The 24406-nt window shown below is 48.2% G+C and overlaps 1 protein-coding gene across 1 annotated transcript in view; it reads left to right on the plus strand.

Moving 5' to 3' along the window:
- The window catches only part of BRWD1 (bromodomain and WD repeat domain containing 1), a 200857-nt gene that overhangs the window by 135305 nt on the left and 41146 nt on the right, over nt 1-24406 (plus strand). Inside the window, exons 17-20 of the mRNA XM_088443141.1 lie at nt 4569-4794; nt 6269-6436; nt 7551-7713; nt 10683-10773. Of these exons, the coding sequence (XP_088299267.1) occupies nt 4569-4794; nt 6269-6436; nt 7551-7713; nt 10683-10773 (648 nt within the window). The remainder of the gene's footprint in view (nt 1-4568; nt 4795-6268; nt 6437-7550; nt 7714-10682; nt 10774-24406) is intronic.

Raw genomic sequence — 24406 nt, forward strand, 5'->3', positions numbered from 1 at the left:
CAATAGTAAGAAGGAGGAAAACTCTTAAGGGTTCCCTCCCCTAATTTCTTAATGGTAAATAAGGCCCTTAAACTGACAAAAATACAAGTAAACAGATTATTGCTATCCAATTTGGTGCAATCAGACAAAACACATGGTAAAACATACATAAGAAATGACTATCTCACGCAAAATATGAAATCTAATATCTCTGGTCCTATCGAGGAAACAGGACTGACAAGAATATAACATAATTAACACAGTAGATGTATGTATGTATGTATGTAGTATTCTCACGTAGCTTTAGACCAGTCTTGAGTTACTTGACCGCTGGGACCAGAAGCTCGAGTAGACACTGGGATGTCCCATTCCGCCAGAAGCTTAATTCCAGCTTCCACAGTAGAGATTACGTATGAGGAAGCCTCGTAGCTGACCAGAAGCTTTACTGGGAACCCCCATCGATAAGTGATGTCATTATCTCTTAGAGCTGTAGTAATGGGCTGGAAAGAGCGCCTTTTGGACAGAGTAGCAGCAGACAGATCAGGAACGATTTGAAGACCTCCTAAGGTGTCTGTGCCTTCAGCTTGAAGTGCAGCTCGCAAGATTTGCTCTTTGAAATTAAAGAAATGGACACGCAGTAAAGTGTCTCGCTGGTAATTTCCAGATCCTGATCTCTGTTTGGGAAGACTATGTACTCGATCAATTAACAAGTCTTGTTGAGAAGCCATAGGCACCAATTTAAGAAACAACTTTGAAACGTAATCAGGTAACTCTGCGTTATATACAGAATCTGGGATACCGCGAATCTTCAGATTGTTTCTTTGTGAGCGGTCTTCCATATCCGCCATTTTATCTCTCATAGATGAAACCTCTGATTAGAGTTCTGCATGGGCTAAGAGGAGTTCGTTATGAGATGAGACCAATTCCTGCATCTTCACCTCTAGATGGTCTGTACGATCGCCTAGCCCCAGAATATCAGCTCTGATAGATTGTATAGAAGTATCCATACCCTTTAACACATCAGACCGAAACGCCGCAAAAACCTGAAACATTGCCTGTGTGGTTAGCGGTGCATTAACATCCAGGTCTAGTCCCAGGTCAGCTGGTGAAATCGAATCACGTGAAGTGGACATAGATGATGCTCCAGATGTTGGGGAAGGCATCTGTCCGACTTTAGATATAGGGGCAGTAGGAAATCTGATTGGTGCTGGAAGTTTTTGTTGTCTTGTTTTCTTTGACGGCATAGTCGGAGGAATGAATAGAAGTCCCAATTTGAAATGAACCAGAGGACTGTTTTGGGGAAAGCGACTCAAGAAATTACTGCATGGGTAGGTAAGGCATTACCCGGGAAGGGACAACATTCTTTAGATAGGTATCTTCACATCGTCGACACAGTTGACTCTGGTAAGTATCTATTAGAATATTATACGCTTGCAAGGATGTTATAAGACACAGGTACTGGGCTCCGTCTTCTGCCAGACGACCCCTATAGAGGAGGTGACTAAGCAAGTGAGGAGAGTCCCCTATGTGACCACCAGACTCCAGAAAAACAAGATGGCTGGGTTGTTGTTACAGCCACTTTGTGGGGCAAGCAATGGGCATGTCAGGCTAGGAGACAAAGGGGCACAGGGACTCACCAATCCAGCCACCCAGGCTCCAGAGATGGGATTTTATAACCAGGAGAGCCGCTCTGGAAGTCTGGCAACCAAACTGCGTTGTACACTGTCCCGCGGCAAAGACCGCGACCCCTGAGTGTGCGGCAGCCAACGCAATCACCGGCAGTCCTGTAGGGTCAGGGGCGCTCCGTCCACGTCAACAGAGGCTGTGGTATCCCAAGTGGAGCAGGCCGCTAAGGATGTGGTGTCTGTTCCGGCCACTCACCCACGGCCGTGGGCTCCAGACGCTAGACCGGCCCCACGTGCAAAGGCACCCCAGCGGGGACCTTCTGTTTCCCCAAGGTAGCCCTGTCAGTGCATGAGCCGCTGCATCAGCATGCGGGTGTGGCAGCAGAGGGAAAGGATCCACGCTGCAGCAGCTGTCACGTCCGCCGGCACCACCGATTCCCGGCAGTTAGCCTCGTATGCCAGCAGGCACACAGGGTCTCCTGGGGGCCGAGGTGTTAGCGGAGACTGCGGGGCTAATGAAAGAGCTCACCCCGGGGTTCCGCGATGCAGTGCCAGTCCCAGCGGGCAGCGACCACAAATCCAGGTTGCGGCTTCTGGCGCCGGTTAGGCCTCCAAGCTCTGGGCGTCAGGGAGAGGTCACCGCCGTCTCTAGAGCTTACCACACAAAGGTCCGTGGGGACTAGTAGTCAGCGACCTGTGGGTCCCAGTATAACAAAGCCCCTCTCTTCTTAAAGTGACACTCTTGATGGCTGCACTGTAGGGGGAGAACAATATGCTTCAAAATAGGTGTAAGTAATTGTCATAAAGATGATAAGTTTACTTTTATGTACTTATTTGAGACCAAGATCATCTTTGGCATTTCCAATAGATTGTATGCTTAACATTACCTAAAAGTACATATAGCAGTAGTTTGGATCTCCACAAATCCACTCTTTATTTTTGGATAGAATTGTCTTCGGAAAAAAAAAACCCACACATGGCTAAGTTTTTTTCATTCTCTAGTGTTGGATCATTATAGCGATTGGGACCTACCAAATCTGGTGATTGCAGGAATACCAGCAAGTATCACTTAGTGTATCCACACAGAACTAAATATATTGTTTTTGGTAGATGTAGTACTTAACTCAGAGGATAGTCTCCTTTCATCGGTCATAAAAACGGTGTTAATGGTTCCAATCCAACATACAGCAGGTAAAATAAGTATTGAACACACCAACATTTTTCTCAGTAAATATATTTATAATGGGGCTATTATAATGAAATTTTCACCAAATGTCAGCAACAACCCATGCAATCCACACATGCAAAGAAATCAAACCGTAGATGTCCATAAATTAAGTTTTATGTGTAATAATGTGAAATTACACAGGGAAAATGTATTGAACACGGTTACTGAAATGTATCTAATACTTCGTACAAAAGCCTTTGTTGGTAATGACCGCTTCAAGACGCCTCCTGTATGGAGAAACTAGTCGCATGCATTGCTCAGGTGTGATTTTGTTTTCAAGTCTTGAAGGTTCCGTGGGCCTCTTCTATGAACTCTGATCTTTAATTCTTTCCATAGATTTTCAATTGGATTCAAGTCAGGTGATTGGCTGGGCCATTCTAGCAGCTTTATTTTCTGTCTGAAACCAATTGAGTGTGTCCTTGGCTGTGTGTTTGGGATCATTGTCTTGCTGAAATGTCCACCCTTGTTTCATCTTCAGCATCTTGGTAGATGGCAGCAGATTTTTATCAAGAATGTCTCCGTACATTTTTCCATTCATCCTTCCTTCAATCACATGAAGTATGCCAGTACCGTATGCTGAATAACAGCCCCACACCATGATGTTTCCACCTCCAAGCTTCACTGTCGGTATGGTGTTTTTGGGGTGATGAGCAGTGCCAGTTCTTCTCCAAACATGGTGTGTATTATGGCATCCAAAGAGTTACATTTTCGTCTCATCTGACCAGACTATATATTCTCAGTATTTCACAGGCTTGTCCAAATGTTGCGCAGCAAACTTTAAACAAGCTTCAACATGCTCTTTCTTCAGCAATGGAGTCTTGCGTGGTGAGCATGCATACAGGCCATGCCGGTTGAGTGCATTACTTATTGTTTTCTTTGAAACAATTGTACCTGCTAATTCCAGGTCTTTCTGAATCTCTCCACAAGTGGTCCATGGCTCTTGGACAACTCTTTTCATAATTCTTTTCACTCCTCTGTCAGAGGAGCACCTGGTCCTGGCCAGTTTATGGTGAAATTATGTTCTTTCCACTTCCGGATTGTGGCCCCAACAGTGCTCACTGGAGCATTCAGAGGTTTAGAAATTCCTCTGTAACCATTGCCATCAATATGCTTTGCAACAATAAGGTTGCGAAGGTCTTGAGAGAGCTCTTTGCTTTTACCCATCATGAGATGTTTCTTGTGTGACACCTTGGTAATGAGACACCTTTTTATAGGTCATCAGTTGGGACTGAACCATATTATGTTAATTTGCACCGACAAGGGGCAGGATTGCTTTCTAATACTGATTTCAGCTGGTGTCTTGGCTTTCCATGCCTTTTTGCACCTCCCTTTCTTCATGTGTTCAATACATGTTCCTTGTGTCATTTCACATTATTACACATAACTTAATTTATGGACATCTATGGTTCGATTTCTTTACATGTGTGGATTGCTTGGGTTGTTGATATTTGGTGAAAATTTCATTTCAATAGCCCCATTACAAATATATTTACTGAGAAAAAATATTGACTGTCTCTTGGTATCCCAATGCAATGTTTATTTCTGGAACTCTGTGGTGTAGAAGATAAATATCACTTATTTTTGAAAGCATGTGTTATATTGCTGGGTAGAGATGACTTGTCATGCATATTTACTGATTTGCTATTTAGTTCTTTAATTGACCCTACTGTGATACGTTTGATCCAATAATTACTTAGTGGGAGGTTCCAGACCTTTAATCCATTACTTTATTCTAGATTCCAGAGCAGATGTTCTTCCACACGGACTACAGACCCCTCGCCTATGATGCAAAACGGTTTGTCCTTGATGAACAGACCCAACAGGCTCCCCACCTGATGCCACCACCATTTTTGGTGGATGTTGATGGAAACCCTCATCCAACTAAATATCAGCGCCTGGTACCCGGGAGAGAGAACTTTGCAGAAGAGCAGTTGGTTCCTCAGCTGGCATATATGGAAACACGTAGGAATCTTTCCTATAGAAACTATTTTCCTGCTTCATTCAGTATTATTTTGCAGCCTCTGTTAGTTTAATAGTAGAGTCCACATATGTATGTATCGATCTGTTAGTATTTCAATATTTTTACCTGAATAACCAGTCTAATAACGTTTAGGAATGAAACTAAATTTAATTTCAGTCTGCCATAGAGAATTTTTTTTTTTGGAGAGTGGTGAATAGGTCGTCTTGTATCATACCAGAGTAGGGACCCCTTTTAGTAACGAGTTTTAGCACCAAAACGAGTGATACATTTTACTGTGTATGATAAATGGTGCTCCAGCCAATCAGCTCCCAACTTTCTAACAGTTGGGAGCTGATTGGTAGGAGCACCATTTACCATACACAGTGACATTTTTCACTAGTATTGGTGATAAAACGCGTTACTAAATGAGGCCCTAGGTGTTCTATGGGCATTCTAAATAGGTAACCACCTCCCGTACTTAAATATTTAAATATTATTCTGCTGTTGGTTATGCAATTGGAGTAACTTCTGACTTTTATCCCACAGTTTAATCTGCTATTCTTCTACTTTGTATTGGGGCAGAGAGTTGAGGGGGTCTGGTGTAAAGCAATTTAGAATTTATTATTTTCTAGTGGTAAAACCTGCTGTAAATGGGCACAAAGCACCCATGTGCAATAATCTGTGTTAGGAGGGAGAAGAGGCTGTAGGCCCATGCTGGATGGACCAGATTTGGTGGCTTGACTCCTTAATTTATGGGCTGGGTTAGTATTCATCCAGTGTGACTAATGCAGTGCTGTTTTTTCAGTAGTTGGGTACAGGTAATGAGTAGCATTCTACCCTTATTGTGACAGGAGGCTGGGCACTGCCTCATCATCCATATAAACCAGTGTCTGAAGGGGCGACTTTAGACTTGGAAACAATTTTGTTAAGATTTGCCTGCAGTGCAAACAGAGGTAGCCCCACTCCCCAAGCTGCTTAGTGGTAGCAGTAAGGACCTTGGTAATAAGAGTATAGAGGTTATGAAGATTTAGGGGTTATTACGTAAGTGGTGTCATTGCCTGTCTTTCAGTGGATGGTGGTTGGCACATGTGCATGACATCCGTAACACTACAGTATTACTACTTCTGATGTACAGAAGAAAATTGTCGGTGTATCTTTAATGACTGGATTTAAATCCAAATGCTTACCCAACAGCCAGCAGTGCATTTATCCTCTAGAAAACACCCTTAACTTGATATTTTTTCAAAATTCAGCACCCCAGATTACTGGATAACTCTCCTCTTTTGCTAAGGGATGTCTTATGTCAGATGGGCAGTAGTGCGGTCTGCAAATTTTCCATTTGCATGGATGAGGGTGACCAAAGTGGGAGGGGCTTTATCAATGATTGTTGGCTGTCGTGGTTCATTTATCACTCTCTAACTTTTGACATTTGAAATTGAAAAATATTATGAACTGTAACCTCTGTCTTTTTAAAAGCTGATGGTGATATAGTGGAACAAGTGATCAGTCAGCAAGCAAACTATTATCAGCAGCGCCAGGAGCCGAGCGTTCTGGATGGAATCATCAGAAATTTACAAGATCAGAATCCTGTGCTAGAACCTGGTTCTAGCAGACGGTCGCCTGTGGCAGACACAGCGCGAAGAGGTCTGTAAACATGGGTTGCATTTTTAGCCTTTTCCCTAAAAAATGGCTTTCTATAAATAGAATCTGCAATGGCGGGACAAGAGGACTTAGCAGGGGTGGTTTGCCTTCTGCTCCACACTAGACACATGATGTTCCTTCACAGCATTGTTTTTCAGACACAGCCACAAGGTTTGCTACTATAGTAGCGTAATGATTGGCAGATAGTGCTAGTCATTCACCAGTCAGTGTGCAGGAGAGGGAGGGGGCACTGCTAATTCTCCCCCTCTGGAACTGGCACCATGCAGTAGTCTGGTTTTTGTCTAGAGAACCAATAATTAAACATTTTTTTTCTTTTTTTTTTAACATGATCAAATAGCCTGTATATGAATTATAAAGTTTACTCTACATATATGTTGCATTTATGCATTACAGCTGTACTGTTCTGTGTTTACCTTTTACATTTGCTGGTATGACGTTTGTCAATTTCTCTATTGGTGTGAATATTTATAAGTATGTATGGACAGCCTGGGCACTGACAGGTTTCACAGATTATATATTAGTGTTGTAAAATCTGCATACACAAACAACAACATTTTTGTTACAAATGACAGTTTAGTTTTCTGATCTGATGGATCAGTTACCTTGTTTTCCTGGAGAATAAGAGATGTCACACTAGCACTTTTCAGCTATAAAAAAAGCACTTCTCTGGCTGACGCCTTTTTGAAGCGAATAGCGTACGCTTATCTGTCTCACTGGAGTGCTTTGCTCAGAGAACATTTTTAAATGCACCAATCTCTGAGCAGAGCCTTCTAGTATGATGGGATGCAGTGTGTCAGCTCAGGAGCTTGTGAGTGCTAAGGTGTGAATACTAGGACTTTTTTGGCTGGAAACCTGCTACTGTTCAGTGCGCCATTGTGACACCACCCTAATTTTATACTAAATGTAAATTGTAGTAAGACAGTCACTCTGCCTGTGTTAGATGTCTGAGAAAATGACAATTCATATAATGCCACAAAACTTAAGCATCACTAATATGTAAATTATAAATGAAACCAATTAATAGTTGTTAAGAATAGATGTACTGGACACCTTTACGCTACATGTCTTGAATGATTATTTATGTTCTTGTATTTAGATGTGTTATCTCCACCAAATATCGGCCTCAGGCGTAGTGGACAAGTTGAAGGTGTTCGCCAAATGCATTCGAATTCTCCTCGCAGTCAAATGGCTACTGAGCAGGACCTTCTTGCCTGCAAACGACGAGTTGTCGTGCCAGAGATACCATGCAGCATATTAAGGTACGTTGTTTTTTGGGTTGAAGTTGTCTGATAACTATGCAGTACATGAACAGAATCCCATCTGTTATGGGTACAGTTCTCTGCTAGTGTGTTTTCTTTAGGTCTAGAACCTCACAACAATGTATGTGCAGCTCATTATAGTTACCTTTATGAAGAATAGTATTTGGAGTCTAACTTCTATATGCTGGGGAACTTTAAGTTTTTTTTTTTTTTTTTTTGTGTGTGTACAATTCACATTAATCCGAGCTCTTTCGTTTAAGTACGTTAGTCGTTCGCAGGGCCGATGGGACATCTGCATGGCCCAGTAATGAGGGGGTGTGGCCAAATCCCAGAGGTGTGGTCATGCCCCCTCAGGAAAAAAATTAGTACTTGTTCCACCCTCAGCGCTCCTGATGGTTCACAGTGTGCTGTGACGTTTCCTCGTGAATATAGAGGCCTCTCCATCTTAAGAATCTTTTAAAATGGACAAAATTAAGAGTGCGGTTTAGTGTAAAACTCTTAAACTTATTGATAAAGTGCATAATGTTTTAAGTTTCTTCCTTTTGTCTTTTTCAATGCTCTTTTAAAAATAACCACGCTCTCTTAATACCTCTATATTTGGGTACCCTCCCTTGGGTCACTTCCAAGGACTATAATTACCAGTGGTACATTGAAATCACACTCGAGGCAATGCTATAGTGGGCAACAATATTGTGCCACTCTGCAGAAAACTCAATGTATCATAGTCCTTTAAAAAAAAGTGTGGCTTGAACTATAAGCCATTTGGGTTCGGTTTCTTCAAAGCTGCTTCTAGTGTGATGGACCTAGTGTAGGTCTAACTGAGCATAGGTAAATTAAAGCCAGTTGCAAACTCTGTACTGTCCAGCCATTGCAGTTGCCCTGGTGCAGGGGCAAGTTGCTGGGCTTTCTGTAGCGGTTTCTGACTTGTGCGTTTTGTATGTTCTTTCAAAAAGTTTTTTTTTTTTTTTAATGTACCTGTCCATTCAGGCCTTTCTTTTGGAGTCATGTCCATGTGCCAATCCCTCCCAATGAAAGATATTCAGGTTTACCCCCTTTTGAGCTTCAAGTGATACAGTTTCTGGCTATTCCCAGGATTGAAAGCCATCAACACTGCCCTCACAGTTTAGCACTTCAAAGTGTTCTTGTAATCTCTGTGTGGAGCCAATGTATAAGATACTGATCTCAATGTTTCCGTCTGCGAATAGTCTGGGCCTATTTTACCGCCAAGATATGCATCCACATCATAGCTGCCTTTTCAACGCACCTTTATTACTAGGGGACCTCAGTCTGTCCTTTCCTGAAAGACCTATTGGACTATGCTCTATCCGTGCACCTGACACTGACTTGAATCATAAACAATTCCAAAGGATCTCCTTAGTTGTAAGTCTATACTCTCATCTGGTTCCTCCCCATTTCATCTTTAGTACGTATGTGGCAAGTTCCGCCCTAATTCCACCTGTTTGCAGAGATGTTCTGCAAAGCTGGTGCTCAGACATTCTACTAAAAGTTATGGTTATTTCAGCTGGTGATCTTGAAATGTTCAGTCCTATTTGCATGAGATCTTGAGTATGCGATCGCCCTGTCCATTATTTTGTTCCTAGTCCTCTCTTTACACACAAATCGGGAGGTTATGTTGTCCGGCCTTCCGTCTTTACTCCACACTAAGGCCGGTTTTGGCTGGCCGGCAAAAAAAAAAAAAAAGGAAATTTTTTTGCCAGGTGTAAAATGTAATTAAACAAGGAACATGGTGGGTCCTTTCACACGGCACGGTCACCGTGTAACAGCCGGGAGTATCCACTGAGCTGGACGGCTGCCATGCTGTCCAAGCAACGCAGTGCAGTATAGGAAACTATGCTTCCACGCGCGCGCACACACGCACACACTGGCTGTCTGGTACTGTTGCGCACGCGCAGTAGAAGAAGGGTAAAGAAAACACATTAAAAACGTCTCAAAAGCCGTTCCATGTGAAAGGCACTGAGTGCCTGAAAAAAAAAATGTCCGGCTTCAAGTGTGAAATAGCCCTTGCTCTAATACTGAAAGTTCACTAAATAGACATTAAAAACTAATTTGGCTTCAATGTGGATATGTCTTGAGACTTTTTTTTATTTTTTATTCTTTTCTGTGCATTATAGTTATAGCGCAGTGGCTTATAATGCAGGTTCTCCATGCTGGAGCCATGAGTGGTGGTGTATTTGTGTGAAATTAATTCAGATGCTATATTCTCCTTCCACACTAATATACTGTTCGATTAATTAGGTGCTGACATAATTGACCCTTGTGTATGGACAGGAAAGAGGGGCTGTGTATGTATGCAGTGTAGAGAATGGATATTGTAAGCACACTGTTTGCACTTTGTAAATAAGAGAGAATACATTATTCTTTATTTATACAGAAGACATGTTATGCAGCGCTGTACATTGAGAGTGTCCTATCACAAACAAATTATAGTGACATATAACAGAAGGTAAAGCTAGCCCTGCACAAATAACCTTAAAACTAAGCAGTGTGGTAGAAGGTGGCTGAATAACAGATCTAAGTGCTGATGGGGAATGAATCAGTCACTGCAGAAATCTTTGGTGAGCTGATATCAACCATAACTGTCCACCATTATATTAGCTGAGCATCCTTCCTCTTCAGGTCATAGAGAAGGATTTGCATTTGTAGAAACTGTGTAGCCTGGTGTTTTCCTTTAGTGTTGTGCTTGCTGCTGTGTAGAGAGCGCCCAATTGTTCCTCATGTTGGCTGTCAGCAGAGAGCACCAGTGGAGGAATAGAGATGACACCAACAGTGACCGTTTAACTCACCGGCTTTAACAGCTGAACCGATGGCGTTCAGAATTCGTAATTTGTAATGGTTTTTTATTTGTCAAAAGAGGAAGTGGGAGGTAGGGCACAGCTGTAAAGTCACCATTAATTCTTACCATTTCCATAAAATAGTTTAATTGTCTGTTTCTCTTATCCCTGCTGCAGGAAGGAGGAGGGGTGTAAAATTGTCAGAGGTGAAGAGGAGAAATCGTTTTTTGAAAAGCATAAGGAGACACTATGTCATATTCCACGGGAGGTGAGTAATTGGACTCGTAATTGACTTGTTACATTTAAATGACGGAATACCAGGTCAGACTTCTAGAAAAAACATTAACTAGTTATTTAATAAAATGTGTGAAAAACCTTTTCTCTCCCTTTTTATATACAATGTTGAGCTGTAAACCCATAGATGTCCTGCTAGCAATTTATGCCAAAAATTGGTTATGCCCTCTTTCATCCTATCTGGGGGACACTGCAGCCAGTGAGTTTAGAGGGGAGGCTGTAGAGTAGGCACTAAATAGTTCATCTGTTGGAGCTAAAACACCACTTTTTTTTTTTTTTTAATTATTATTTTAGGTTGCCTGAACCTCTTTCTGGGATCAGGCTTTTGAGGAGTGAGCTTATGTCAGGGCCAGCGTCTCTCTCCAGCCAAAGCCTACTCGCGGCCCTGACTGAAGGTCAACAGTCACCTGCGATTACTCTAGAGCCCTGTCTGGATACCAGGAGAGGCCTTTACAGGCTGCCCTCGCAGCACAGCATCCCGGGAGTCGCGGCTTTAATATATACGGCCACCACAGCCTACAGGATTAGTGCTGGGTGGCCAGGGCGGCACAGCTCCACAGGCTCTGGATCTGACTGTGGGTGCTTTCACAGAGCACAGCCTTATGCTGGCTCCCGATTACGTTTTTTTTCTTTTTTTGCTGACTTTTTTCCAATGGTGGTCACCATCTTAAAAGCTTCCCTAGAGCAGGGGGGAAGTCCCTGCTATAGGATCCTACCTGCATGCTTTCATGGGGCTGTGATGCAAGATGTCACTTTGTGGGACATTCTCCAGAGTGCTGTGAAGCGGCGCTTACCACGTTACCGCAGTCTACGGCGTGTAGTGCTGGATGGCTGGAAAAGCACTGATGGGGAACGATGTAAGCCTCTGGGGTTCTGGTACTCCCTGGAAAGTTTTTTTTTTTTTTTGTCATTTTAAATTTATTGTGCAAGAAAGTTTGCTACTTAGCTTGTGTTGCATTGGAGGGTTGAGGTCTGTGGACCCATGACACCCCTGGACAGTTTTCTCACTCCTGAGGAGGGGGAACCCCGGCTACTTTGCAGGGGTGCTGGGTCCTAATTACCATAGTCAGTAGTCAGCAGCAGGTTGGCTATAGACAGCCACAACCTTCCTTAAGAAGCACTGGACTGTTCAGATAACCCGGTCACTACACTTGTAATTTAGGCTCCGGTGGCAGTGACCTGGGTAGGGTGTAGTTTATCATTGAGTAACAGCCCCTTCTCCCCAAGCTACAACTTTCTCATATATTCTCTGGGGTAGTGTTTTTTTATTTTTCTGGCCTGGTTTTGCAAGGGCAATGCTACGGGGTCATTCATGGAAAAAGATGGCACTGTCCAAAGTTTTTTTTTTTTTTGTTTGTGCCAATTGCAAAACAAAATTTCTTCAGGGTCCATAGGGGATCCTACGGCACCAAACAGTCAAAGCTTTAGCTCCCAGGGTGCATCGATCAGACAGTTTTTACGTTTGGTGCCGGCAGGACCGGTCGCACCTTTAGACACCGGTTATGATGCAGCTAGTTGACCACTTATCAGCCCCCACGCTGTCTCCCACCATGGGGTACCCACAGCTATTACAGTGTACTATGTCGGGACTCCTATTCAATCTCCTTGGGGGGATGGTTATACCCACTCAGTTCAGAATATGGCTCAAATGTCTGCCGGCTATCAGCAAATGTTACAGCGGATAGACTGTTAGCCACCAAAGCACATAGGCGGAGTGTATCATCCTCCCAGTTCGCCCAGCTTTCGGATTCTGACGTATCATTTGAGGAGGCAGATGATGCACAAGATTCTCTCTCCAGGCTGCACTTGGGCGAGGAGAACCGTCATTCATCAGTAGATGTCCCTTCTTTAATGAGGGCGGTTAAATCAATCCTGAATATAGAGGATGATAAACCGGCCCCTAAGCCTAAATCCCTGATGTTTAAACGTCAAAAGGTGATTAAGGCTGAATTCCCTCAATCAGACTAGCTCACTGAGCTCATGGGGGAAGCTTGGGGTACTCGTGGCAAACTGTTCCAGGTCCCAAAAAGACTAGCGTCTTTTTACTCTTTCCCCACTAGTGAGTGTACTAAGTGGGAAGTCCGTCCTACTGTTTATTTTGCATGTGGCACACTTAGTCAGAAGCTCTACTCTGCCTTTACAGTCTACATCCTCCCTTAAGGATGCCACAGATAGAAAACTGGAAACTTGTCTCAAATCAGTCTACTTGCTTTCTAGCACTATCACTAGGCTGGCTATGGCCACGGTCTGGGTGGCTAAGACTATCGAAGGATGGGCAGAGGCACTGGAAGAGAGCCTGCCATCAGATGCTACCAGGGAACAACTGGCATACATCTCCCATATTCAGGAAGCGGCCTCTTATTTGGGAGAAGCTGCGTTGGATACCGGACTCCTTGCCTCTAAGGCATCGTTAGTCGCCCACCGGGTCCTTTTAGCTACGGTTCTGGAAGGCGGACACGGGATCCAAGAAGGCACTCGAATTCTTACCCTTCTCTGGAGACAGGCTGTTTAGCGCAGAGTTGGACAAAATCGTGGCTACTGTGGCAGACTCAAAATTGCTATTCTGCCATCAGCAGCTACCCCTTAAGCCTAGGCCGTCCTCTTCTCGGTCCTTTCGACCCCAGGGTAAGGCAAGACAGTCCTTTTCCATGCAATCTAGTTCTCACAAGACCACCATGCCGCTATCCAAGCAGTCTTGGGCGGCCATATGTCCAGCTTCTAATTCTGATGACAAACCCTCCGCCTGATGCGGCGGGCCTCCTCCTGGGGGATCCCAGGGAGGGAGGCCGACTTATTCAATTTTCCGACTCTTGATGTCCTACAACAACAACAAACGCCTGGGTCCGAGAATTGGTCTCCCAGGGGTATGCCCTCACCTTCTTGAGGCGTCCCCCCCAGCTATTTTTTTTTTTGGTGCAGGTCCCCCATCAGACCCCATCAAGGCTCTCTGAAAGTTCAAGCAAGAAGCCGGCACTGTGATACTAATAGCCCCAGCCCAGCACTATGGAGTCTCTCCATAGACACTCCTTTTCCACTTCCTTTACGATAGGATATACTGGCACAGTGTCCTTGTCTGTACCCGAATCTACCTAGTCTGTCTTTGACAGCGTGGCTCTTGAGTCATCCCTCTTAAGAGCCAAGGGTTTCTCTCGCTCTGTGGTCCAGACGATGCTCAGGGCACGTAAGCCTTCCTCAGGCCGCATCTATTAGAGTTTTCACTCTTGCTTTTAATGGTGCTCCCCCAGATGCTATGACCCTACAGTTTTTAGGGTCTCCAGGGTGCTTGCCTTTCTCTAGGCTGGGTTAGACCTCCGCCTGTCCTCCCTTAGTTCTGCTCTGTCAATCTGGTTCCAGTGAAGGATCGCTCCCCTGCTTGATGTTATAACCTTCCTTCAGGGTGTTCTCCACCTTCAACCTCCTTTTGTCCCTCCGGTGGCTCCGCGGGAGTTGTCCTTGGTTCACAGGGCTCTACAGGCTCTTCCGTTTGAGCCTCTGGACTCTGTAGACCTCAAGTGGCTGACAGCGAAGACACTTTCTTCTCACTATCTCCTCTGCAGCACTCTCCTGTCGCTCCCCATTCTTGATCTTTCATCCGGACAGAGCTGTCCTCCGTACCAGGGCTGGGTACCTCCCTAAAGTGGTATCCCTGTTCCATTTGAATGAAAAGATTGTGGTTCCGGCCATCAAGTCCTCTGATCTTTCTGCAGGTGAAGCCTCCTTAGATGTGGTTCGTGCTCTTCGGATCTACGTGGATCATACTCATTCCTTTAGGAATCAGATCCTCTTTGTGCTGTACGGCTTTTACAAGCGAGGCTGGCCAGCTAACAAACAGACTCTGGCTCGATGGCTCTGCATGACAATATCTCAGGCCTACATGCAAGCTAATCTTCCTGTTCCAAATAGGGTTACAGCACATTCTACTCAGTCTGTGGGACCCTCGTGAGCGGTTTGATGTGGCGCTTATGCTGAACTTTGCAAGGTGGCCACGTGGTCTTCCGTTCACACCTTTCTCAGGTTTTTATGCCTTTGATACCTTTGCCTCTCAGGATGCTTCCTTTGTGAGTTGGACTCTCCTTTCTGTTCAGGAGCGTCCCCACCCTTAGGGGAATCTGCTATGGGACATCCCCATGGTATCCCTGTGGATCCCCTATGGATCCTGAAGAAATCAAGAATTATGGTAGACCTTTTGTTAATTCTATTTCTTGGAAGTCCATAGGATCCACGGGGTGCCCACCTTGATGCCCCTGGCCTCATTGGGTATTTTTTCTCTTGATCACAGATCCCTTCATCTTCTGGGAGAGTGTTTCTTGGGTGTACTGTTTTTCCTTCTCCTGTTTCCTGCTCCTGCCTTGGCTGGGGGCTGGGTATATGTGGAGGAGGACCAGTGTATCCTGGGAGCTAAAGCTTTGACTGTTTGGTGCCGGGATATCTCCAACCACAGATCCCTCATGGTATCCCTGTGGATTCTTTGAACTTCGAAGAAATAGTTAACAAAGGTAAGTCTACCATAATTCTTAATTTCTTCTTCAGGGTTTATAGGCTCCACAGGGAGACCTTGGGGTGTAGGTGGTGGATCTGGAATCTGGGCATCATGCAGTTAAAGCTTTCAGCTCCCAGGATGCAGCGGTCAACTCTCCCTATACCCCGCCCCCAAGCCAGAGGCACCTCAGTTTCGTTGGTGCCTGGCCGGAGTCGGGTCACAATTACGCGTGGGGATGCTTAGGAAGCCCTTAAGCTTGTAATATTTATGATTTCTTTATTTTACTTTTATACTTAGAGCGCACAGTAGCAGACTGTCCATGGGACGTCTGCGCTGCCGCTCTGTCACCCCTCTGGTGCTGCGACACCAGTACAGATCTGAGGATCTCGGCGGGCATCCCAGGGTCAGTGCTAGCCAAAGCCCTGTGGGAGGACCCAGACTGCAGCCAGACGCTAAGGTAAGGCGGGGCACCGCTTGCGGGTATCTCTGGATATTCAGGACGTGTACCTATAACACCCTCATATCAGCGATATCTCTGGTTTGCAATACTACGCAACACTTCCAATTTCAGGCTCTGCCCTTTGGACTATCCACAGCTGCACGGGTGTTTACCAAAATTATGGCTATCAGGGAGGCCCACCTGCGTGGTCAGAGTGTCCGACTGTTACCATACCTGGACAAAGCAGAAGTGCTTCACCACCGTCTGTAGTTGACCTTTGCTTCCCTGCAAAAGCACGGATGGTTAATCAACGGGAAAAAGTCCTCCCTGAATCCCTCAGAGAATGATTAATCTGGGAGCCCTGCTGGATTCTCAAGATCAGAGAATCTTTCTCCCATCAGACAAGATCTCCACACTTCAACTACGAGTGCGCAGATGTCTCCACAGTCGCCGAGTGTCGATCCATTCAACAATGCAGGTTCTGGGATCCATGGTGTCCTCCTTTGACATGGTCAAATATGCTCACTTCCATTCCAGGCCTTTTGCAAAGGCTGGTCCTCTCCAGGTGGAACGGGTTACCACCATCGGATCAAAGCTCAGACGTTGGTGCTCTCTCCAGAGGTGCGTCTGTCTCTATCTTGGTGGCTACAGACACCTGATCTAACCAGGGGTCGCCCCTTTTGGATCCCGGACTAGGTAATCATAACTGACACCTGTCTCCCAGGCTGGGACGCAGTGACCGGTCCGCACTCCTTTCAGGACCATTGGACATCGGTCAAATCAACCCTGCCAATCAACATATTGGACCTTCGAGCTGTCTACAGGGCCCTCAACCTGGCCCAGCACATACTTCACGGAAAACCTGTACAAGTTCAGTCCGACAATGCCACAAAAGTGGTTTACATCAACCATCAAGGAGGCACTCTAAGTCGGGCAGCAATGACACAAGTGTCATGCATTCTGACATGGGCCGAGGGTCACCTTCCGGTCATCTCTGCAGTGTTCATTCCTGGAGTTCTCAATTGGGAAGCAGACTTCCTCAGCCGTCACGACTTGCATCCCGGGAACTGGTCGCTTCACCAAAAGGTGTTTCACCTCCTAGTGAACAGAGGTGGACCTCATGGCCTCCCGACACAATCACAAACTGCCAGTGTACGGGTCCAGATCATGAGATGCAGAGGCAACCTTTGTAGATACATCAGTGAAGTGGACCTTCCCGTTTGCGTACCTGTTCCCTCCAGTCCCTCGTCTTCCTCGAGTTCTTCGGAAGGTCAAACAAGACTGAGACACTGTCCTTTTGCTGACTCCAGCTTGGCCCAGACGTCATTGGTACTCAGATCTTTCTACTTCAGGGTCCATAGGGTATCCACAGGATACCTTGGGGTATAGGTGTGACGTCAGTCGCAGGGCACCAAAGAGTTAAGCTTTCAGCCTCCCAGGATGCACTAGGTCCCCCTCCTATACCCCGCCCCCGAGCCAAGGCACCTCAGTTTAGTTTGGTGCCCGGCCGGAGTCGGGTGCACCTGTTGGAGTGGGGGCTAGAAGAGCCCCTGAAGCTTATTCTTCATGCAGCTGTGGCTGCACAACTGGATGAACAGCATGGACAGTCAGTCCTGACGTCCATGCTGTCTTCCCTACACCCCGCCGGTACCAGAACGCCGGTACTGATCCGGGGATGCTGGTGGGCGTCTGGGGTCACAGCTAGCGGTGACCCCAGATGCTCCGGACCATGGCCGGATTCAAGGGGGACAGAGGTAAGCAGCGGGGTCCCGCGGTGGGTCCCCGCTGATCACATGGTCCTAAGTCCCCAGGCAGGGGGCTCCCTGGGGACTGGCTGCAGCGTGGAGCCAGGCGACCAACCTGCGCTTCCACTACCCCCTGGGACAGCGGACCGCAGCAGAGCGGTAGCGCTGCGGCGTCCCAGGGGTTAAATGCATGCCAGGGGAGCGCGCCTTCCCTGTCTCACAGCCGGCGCCTCCCCCGCTGCACACAGCCCTCTCTGCATGCTGCCGACTGGTCCTGTGGCAGCGCTCCTCCCCCAGGCCAGCCTCCTCTCTGCTCCTCGGCGGCCATCTTCTCCAGAACGCATGGTGAACGCTGCTGGAAGCGCTGGAAGGAAGCATCGTGGTCTGGGTCCCCCCGCATACCTCTCCTCCGCTGTGGTCAGGTCTGTGTATGCAGCGCTGTGTCCTACCAGGCCCTGTGTCTGTGTAGTTGAGTGATCAGCGCTGTTAGTGCAGGAATTGTTATTTTTCTGCATTGTATGTGACTGTGCTAGCGCTGCTGCCTGTAATCTTTTCTTCTCTAAACTGTCAGCTTTATTACTGTCCCTGTTCTTTCTGCTAAAGCCCTTGCGGTGCGGTGCTGCAGGGTGGTCTCTCGCCTATTTAATACTTAATTGGTGAGAGAGGTCACATACGTGGTGCCATCATGTCTGAAAGTGATTTTCCCCTCCGGCTACAGTGTACCACGTGCAAAGTACCGTTAGCGGAGGGGGAGGGTAGCGCGGAGGGCCTTTGCCGGCAGTGTTTGTCCATGGCGCGGCCTATTACGGTTACAGCACCGGTACAGGAGCCGCCCTGGGCTTGTTTCGCTCAGGCGTTAACAGCTTTAGTGGGCCAGTTAGCTCCGCAGCCCGCGTTTACTCCGATGGGTTTGTCCCAGCAGTCTGTGGTGTCGTCATCCATGCAGGGGTTCCCACGACAATTGGTGGTACCCCACAGTCTCCCTATTTCCCCGCTCCCGGGTTCTCAGGAGCCAGCGTGGGTTAACTCCCTGACGAGTTCTGTACAGCACTTGTCGGATGTGTTGCAAGGGGAGTCTGTGATGCGGTCTCATAAAAGGCCGGTGGCGTCTCTGTCCGCTCCTTATGAGGATGACGAAGGGACGTCTGATGATGGGGAGATTCTAGATCCTTACGATCAGGAACCTCTCCATACTAAGGACGCTGATGCTAAGTCCAAAGTATATATTCCTGGACTTATTCGGGCGGTCCGCACAGCCTTGGTGATTGAGGACGAAGTTCCCCCAGCGGCTAAATCTAAGTATGCCTTTTTCAAAGATGTGAAGGGCGATGCCACAGTCTTTCCTCTTTCGGGTCAGTTGGTGGACCATTTAGAGGAGGCGTGGAAACAACCTGGCAAAAGATACCAGCCGCAGAGACGCCTGGCGGTGGCTTATCCGTTCGCGGATAATTATTTTGCGAAGTGGGAATCCCCTCCACAGGTGGATTCTCACGTGACCCGTCTTGTCCGTAGTGCCACATTGCCGATGCCATCCATGTCCTCCCTTAAGGATGCTACGGACCGCAAGGTAGAAATCTGCCTGAAGTCCGCTTATTCCCTTGCAGGGGGGGCAGCACGGCCGGCTATGGCCATTTGCTGGGTTGCCAGAGCGATGGAGCGCTGGGCGGATTCATTAGAGGCTTCTTTTGAATCCGACTGTCCGGCCGATCAGGCGGAGTTGATTGGCAATCTCCGTGATTCGGCCACCTACATCAACGAGGCGGCTCTAGACATTAGTACTCTGGTGTCTAGAATTTCTTCAGCAGCGGTAGCTGCTCGTCGCACCTTGTGGCTGCGATCCTGGAAGGCGGACGCAGATTCCAAGAAAGGTCTGGAAGCGTTGCCGTTTACCGGAGAAGTTCTCTTCGGTCCGGATCTGGATAAGATTGTGGCCACGCTGGCGGCAGCCAAATCTGCCTGTCTCCCGTCGGCCGCTGCTCCTTCTGGTTCGGGACCATCGTCCTTTCGGTCATCTAGGGCCCAGGGCAGGCCCAAACCACAGTCGTTTCCTCGACAGGCTGGCCCTAAGAAATCGGTCAAGCCCCGGAAGCAGGCATGGAGTACCAGACGTCCGGCCCCCAAGCCAGATGACAAGCCTGCGGCCTGACGGTCCGGGCCTCCCTTTGGGGGATCCCAGGGTGGGAGGCCGCCTGCTACAGTTCGCCCAGTGTTTGTCGACCACTACGACAGACACTTGGGTTCTGGAGGTGGTTTCCCACGGATACGCCCTCTCCTTCCGGCACAGACCCCCGGCTCGCTTCTTCACCACGGGTCTCCCATCAGACCGGAACAAGGCTACGGAGCTGCGGAAGGTATTGCACACTATGCTCCAGGCTGGAGTTATAGTGGCGGTTCCATTCTCCCAGAGGGGCCAGGGTTTCTATTCAAATCTATTTTTGGTACAGAAACCCAATGGGTCATATCGTCCGATTCTCAACCTCAAAGCACTCAACAAGTCTTTGAGGGTCCCGAAGTTTCGGATGGAGACCCTACGGTCCATCATTCTGGCGCTGGAACCTGGGGACTACTTGGTGTCATTGGACATACAGGACGCTTACCTGCATGTCCCTATTCTTTGGCGCCATCAACAGTTCCTCAGGTTTGCAATCAGCAGCGACCACTTCCAGTTTCGGGCGTTACCTTTTGGCCTGGCAACAGCACCACGTGTTTTCACCAAGGTGATGGCGGTCATGGCGGCTTCTCTGCGGCTGCAGGGAGTCCGCATGTTGCCGTATTTGGACGACCTGTTATTGGTGGCAGGATCTCCAGAGCTCCTGTTACGCCACTTGGACCTGACCATTGCACTGCTGCAACGGCACGGCTGGCTAATCAACTGGCAGAAGTCCACTCTAATCCCGTCTCGGAGGATTCTGCATCTTGGAGCCTTATTGGACTCGGGACAGCAAAGGATCTTCGTGACGGAGGACAAGATCTCTGCTTTACAGTCAAGGGTGCGCAGTTGTCTGCACAGCCGCCGGGTGTCCTTACACTCGGCGATGAGGTTACTGGGCTCCATGGTGTCGGTGTTCGACATGGTGGAATACGCCCAGTTTCACTCCAGACCTCTGCAGCACCTGATCCTGTCCAAGTGGAACGGGCTGACTCAGTCTCTGAAGTCCCAGACGATTGTGCTCACCCAGGAGGTTCGCCTGTCCCTTACGTGGTGGTTACAGACGACCCACCTCAACAAGGGACGTCCGTTCTGGGTTCCAAATTGGGTCCTGTTGACAACGGACGCCAGTCTTCGGGGCTGGGGAGCAGTTTCGGGTCCACACTTGTTCCAGGGCAGGTGGACGCCGACAGAAGCGGAGCTTCCAATAAATATCTTGGAACTCCGTGCGGTCTTCAATGCTCTCCAGCAGGCACAGCGGTTTCTCCAGGGTCGCCCGGTGCAGGTCCAGTCGGACAACGCTACCACCGTGGCCTACATAAACAGGCAAGGAGGAACTCGCAGTCGGGCGGCTCTCGTAGAGGTCTCTCGGATCCTGGTTTGGGCGGAGCGCAATCTTCCGGCCATATCAGCGGTCTTCATCCCGGGAGTGCTCAATTGGGAGGCGGACTTTCTAAGTCGCCAGGACGTTCATCCGGGGGAATGGTCCCTGCACCCGGACGTTTTTCAACTACTGGTGGACAGGTGGGGTCTTCCAGAAATCGACCTCATGGCGTCCCGGCACAACAACAAGTTGCCGGTGTACGGGTCTCGCACAAGAGACGAAGGGGCGTCTCTGGTGGATGCTCTGTCCGTCCGGTGGACGTTCCGGTTCGCATACCTGTTCCCTCCGGTCTCCCTTCTTCCACGGGTAATCCGGAAATTCAAACAGGAAGGAGGGACGCTCCTGTTGATAGCTCCCGCGTGGCCCAGACGGCACTGGTTCTCAGACCTTCAGGGTCTGTCCGTGGACATTCCTCTGCGGTTGCCGCTACGACCGGACCTTCTGTCTCAGGGTCCTTGCCTTCACCCGGACCTGACTCGGCTGTCTTTGACGGCGTGGCTGTTGAGACGGCCATGCTGAGGTCCCGGGGGTTTTCCAGCTCTGTGGTGCGGACCATGTTACGAGCTCGGAAACCGTCTTCCGCGAGGATATACCATCGCGTGTGGCATACGTTCTTCCAGTGGTGTCGACCGAGAGGTTATGCACCGCGGGAGTTTCGTCTGTCTCGGATTCTCGCCTTCCTGCAAGCGGGACTAGATCATGGGCTTCGCCTTGCTTCTTTGAAGGTACAGGTTTCGGCCCTATCTGTCTGGTTTCACCGTAGGATTGCTACAATCCCGGATGTGCGCACCTTTATGCAGGGTGTTCTCCGCATTCAGCCGCCCTTTGTTCCACCTGTGGCGCCTTGGGATTTGGCTGTGGTCCTGAGGGCTCTCCAAGGACCGCCGTTTGAACCACTGGGATCAGTGGATCTTAAATGGCTAACAGCTAAGACTGTTTTCCTTCTGGCCATTGCTTCGGCCAGACGTGTTTCTGAGTTAGGGGCTCTTTCTTGTAGACCCCCTTTCTTGGTTTTTTATGGGAACAGGGCAGTGCTCCGCACTCGGCCCGAGTTTCTTCCCAAAGTTGTTTCCCAGTTTCATATTAACGTGGAAATAGTTGTTCCGGCCTTTAACTCACCGGGTCTTTCCGTGGGTGAGGCCTCTTTGGATGTTGTGCGGGCCTTAAGGACTTATGTTGACCGCACTTCTTCGTTTAGGAAGTCGGACGCTTTGTTTGTCCTCTTTGGCTTCCGTAAAAAGGGTTGGCCTGCTTCAAAGCAAACTTTGGCAGCCTGGATCCGTATGGCTATTTCTGAAGCTTATCTTCATGAAGGCCTACCGGTCCCTCCTTCTCTGAAGGCTCATTCCACTAGGTCTGTGGGTCCTTCGTGGGCAGCTCGACGTGGTGCCTCGGCAGTTCAGATCTGCAAGGCTGCTACGTGGTCTTCTGTCCATACCTTCGTGAGGTATTACAGGTTTGACACCTTCGCCTCTCAGGATGCTTCCTTCGGGCGGCGGATTCTCCTTTCTGCACAGGAGCGTCCCCACCCTTAAAGGATACTGCTTTGGGACATCCCCAAGGTATCCTGTGGATACCCTATGGACCCTGAAGTAGAAAATATGAGATATGGTAAGAACTTACCCTTGTTATCTCTATTTCTACGAAGTCCATAGGGTTCCACAGGACTCCCGCCCTGTCGCACCTGTGCTGCAGATGGGCTTTGCTCTGGTCACCGGTTTTCCGTCTCCCTCTGGTGAGAATGTGATTCTTGTATGTGTCCAGATCTTTGTTCTCTCTCTTCCTTCTCCTCCTCCGGCCTATGGCTTGGTAACTAACTGAGGTGCCTTGGCTCGGGGGCGGGGTATAGGAGGGGGACCTAGTGCATCCTGGGAGGCTGAAAGCTTAACTCTTTGGTGCCCTGCGACTGACGTCACACCTATACCCCAAGGTATCCTGTGGAACCCTATGGACTTCGTAGAAATAGAGATAACAAGGGTAAGTTCTTACCATATCTCATATTTTTGAGTCTCTCCATCGACACACTGTTCCTGTTGCCTCAACGACCAGACCCGTTGTCTCCAGGTCCTTGCCTTTACCCAGACCTGGGTCGTCTGTCTTTGATGGCGTGGCTCTTGAGACATCCCTCCTGAGGTGTAAAGGTTTCTCTAGCGCTGTAGTTAAAACTATGCTCAGAGCGCGTAAGCCAGCCTCTGCTCGGATCTACCACAGTGTGGGGCATACATATTTCCAATGGTGTCGTATGAAAAGCTACGATCCCCAGGTGTTTAGGATTCCCAGGGTCCTGGCCTTCCGTCAAGCTGGATTGGACCTAGGACTCTGCCTGGCCTCACTGAAAGTGCATGGCTCTGCTCTGTCCATTTGGTTCCAGCCTAGACTTGCTCCTCTACCGGATATCAACACTTTCCTCCACGTGTCCTCCGGATTCAACCTCCCTTTGTCCCTCCAGTGGCTCCTTGGGATTTGTCAGTAGTTCTTCGGGCCTTCGTGGTTCCTCAATTTCAACCCCTGGATTCTGTGGAACTCAAGTGGTTAACAGCGAAGACTTTTTCTTCTGGCTATAGCATCAGCCAGAAGAGTGTCTGATTTAGGGGCGTTCTCCTGTCGCTCCCCATTTCTAATTTTCCACCAGGGCAAGGCAGTAATTTGGACTCGCCCTGAGTTCCTTCCAAAAGTTATTACTAGTTTCCACATTAATGAGGAAATTGTAGTCCCGGCCTTTCAATCACCAGACCTCTCGGCTGGTGAGGCCTCCTTGGATGTGGTCCGTGCCCTCAGGATATATGTGGACTGTACCAGTTCCCTTCGGTAATCAAACTCCTTATTTGTGCTCTATGGATATCACAAAAAGGGATGGCCAGCCAACACACAAACATTGGCTAGATGCTGTCGCGGACTATCTCACAGGCTTACACGCAGGCAGGCTTTCCTGTACCGGGTAATTTACTGCTCATTCTACTGTCTGTGGTCCCTCGTGGGCAGCTCGCTGTGGCGCCTCGTCTGTTCATCTTTTGTAAGGCGGCCACGTGGTCTTATGTCCAGACCTTTCTGAGGTTCTATGCCTTTGATACCTTCACCTCTCAGGATGCTTCCTTTGGACGTCAGATCGTGCACGGAGCGTCCCCAACCTTAAAAGGACTGCTTGGAGACATCCCCAAGGTCTCCCTGTGGAGCCTATGGATCCTGAAGAAGACAATGAGTTATGGTAAGAACTTACCTTTTGTTAACTTTCTTCGAAGTCCATAGGGTCCACAGGGCACCCGCCCTGACGCACCTGGCTTCATATGGGCTATGTTTCTGGTCACCGGTTTTCCGTCTCCTTCTCTGTGAGAATGTAATTCTTGTGTGTACCAGTCTTCCCTTATCCTCCTCCGGCCTTTGGCTTATTACGAACTGAGGTGCCTCTGGCT

This window comes from Taudactylus pleione, unplaced genomic scaffold, assembly GCF_031769625.1.
Source record: "Taudactylus pleione unplaced genomic scaffold, aTauple2 ptg000327l, whole genome shotgun sequence".
Classification (NCBI taxonomy): domain Eukaryota; kingdom Metazoa; phylum Chordata; class Amphibia; order Anura; family Myobatrachidae; genus Taudactylus; species Taudactylus pleione.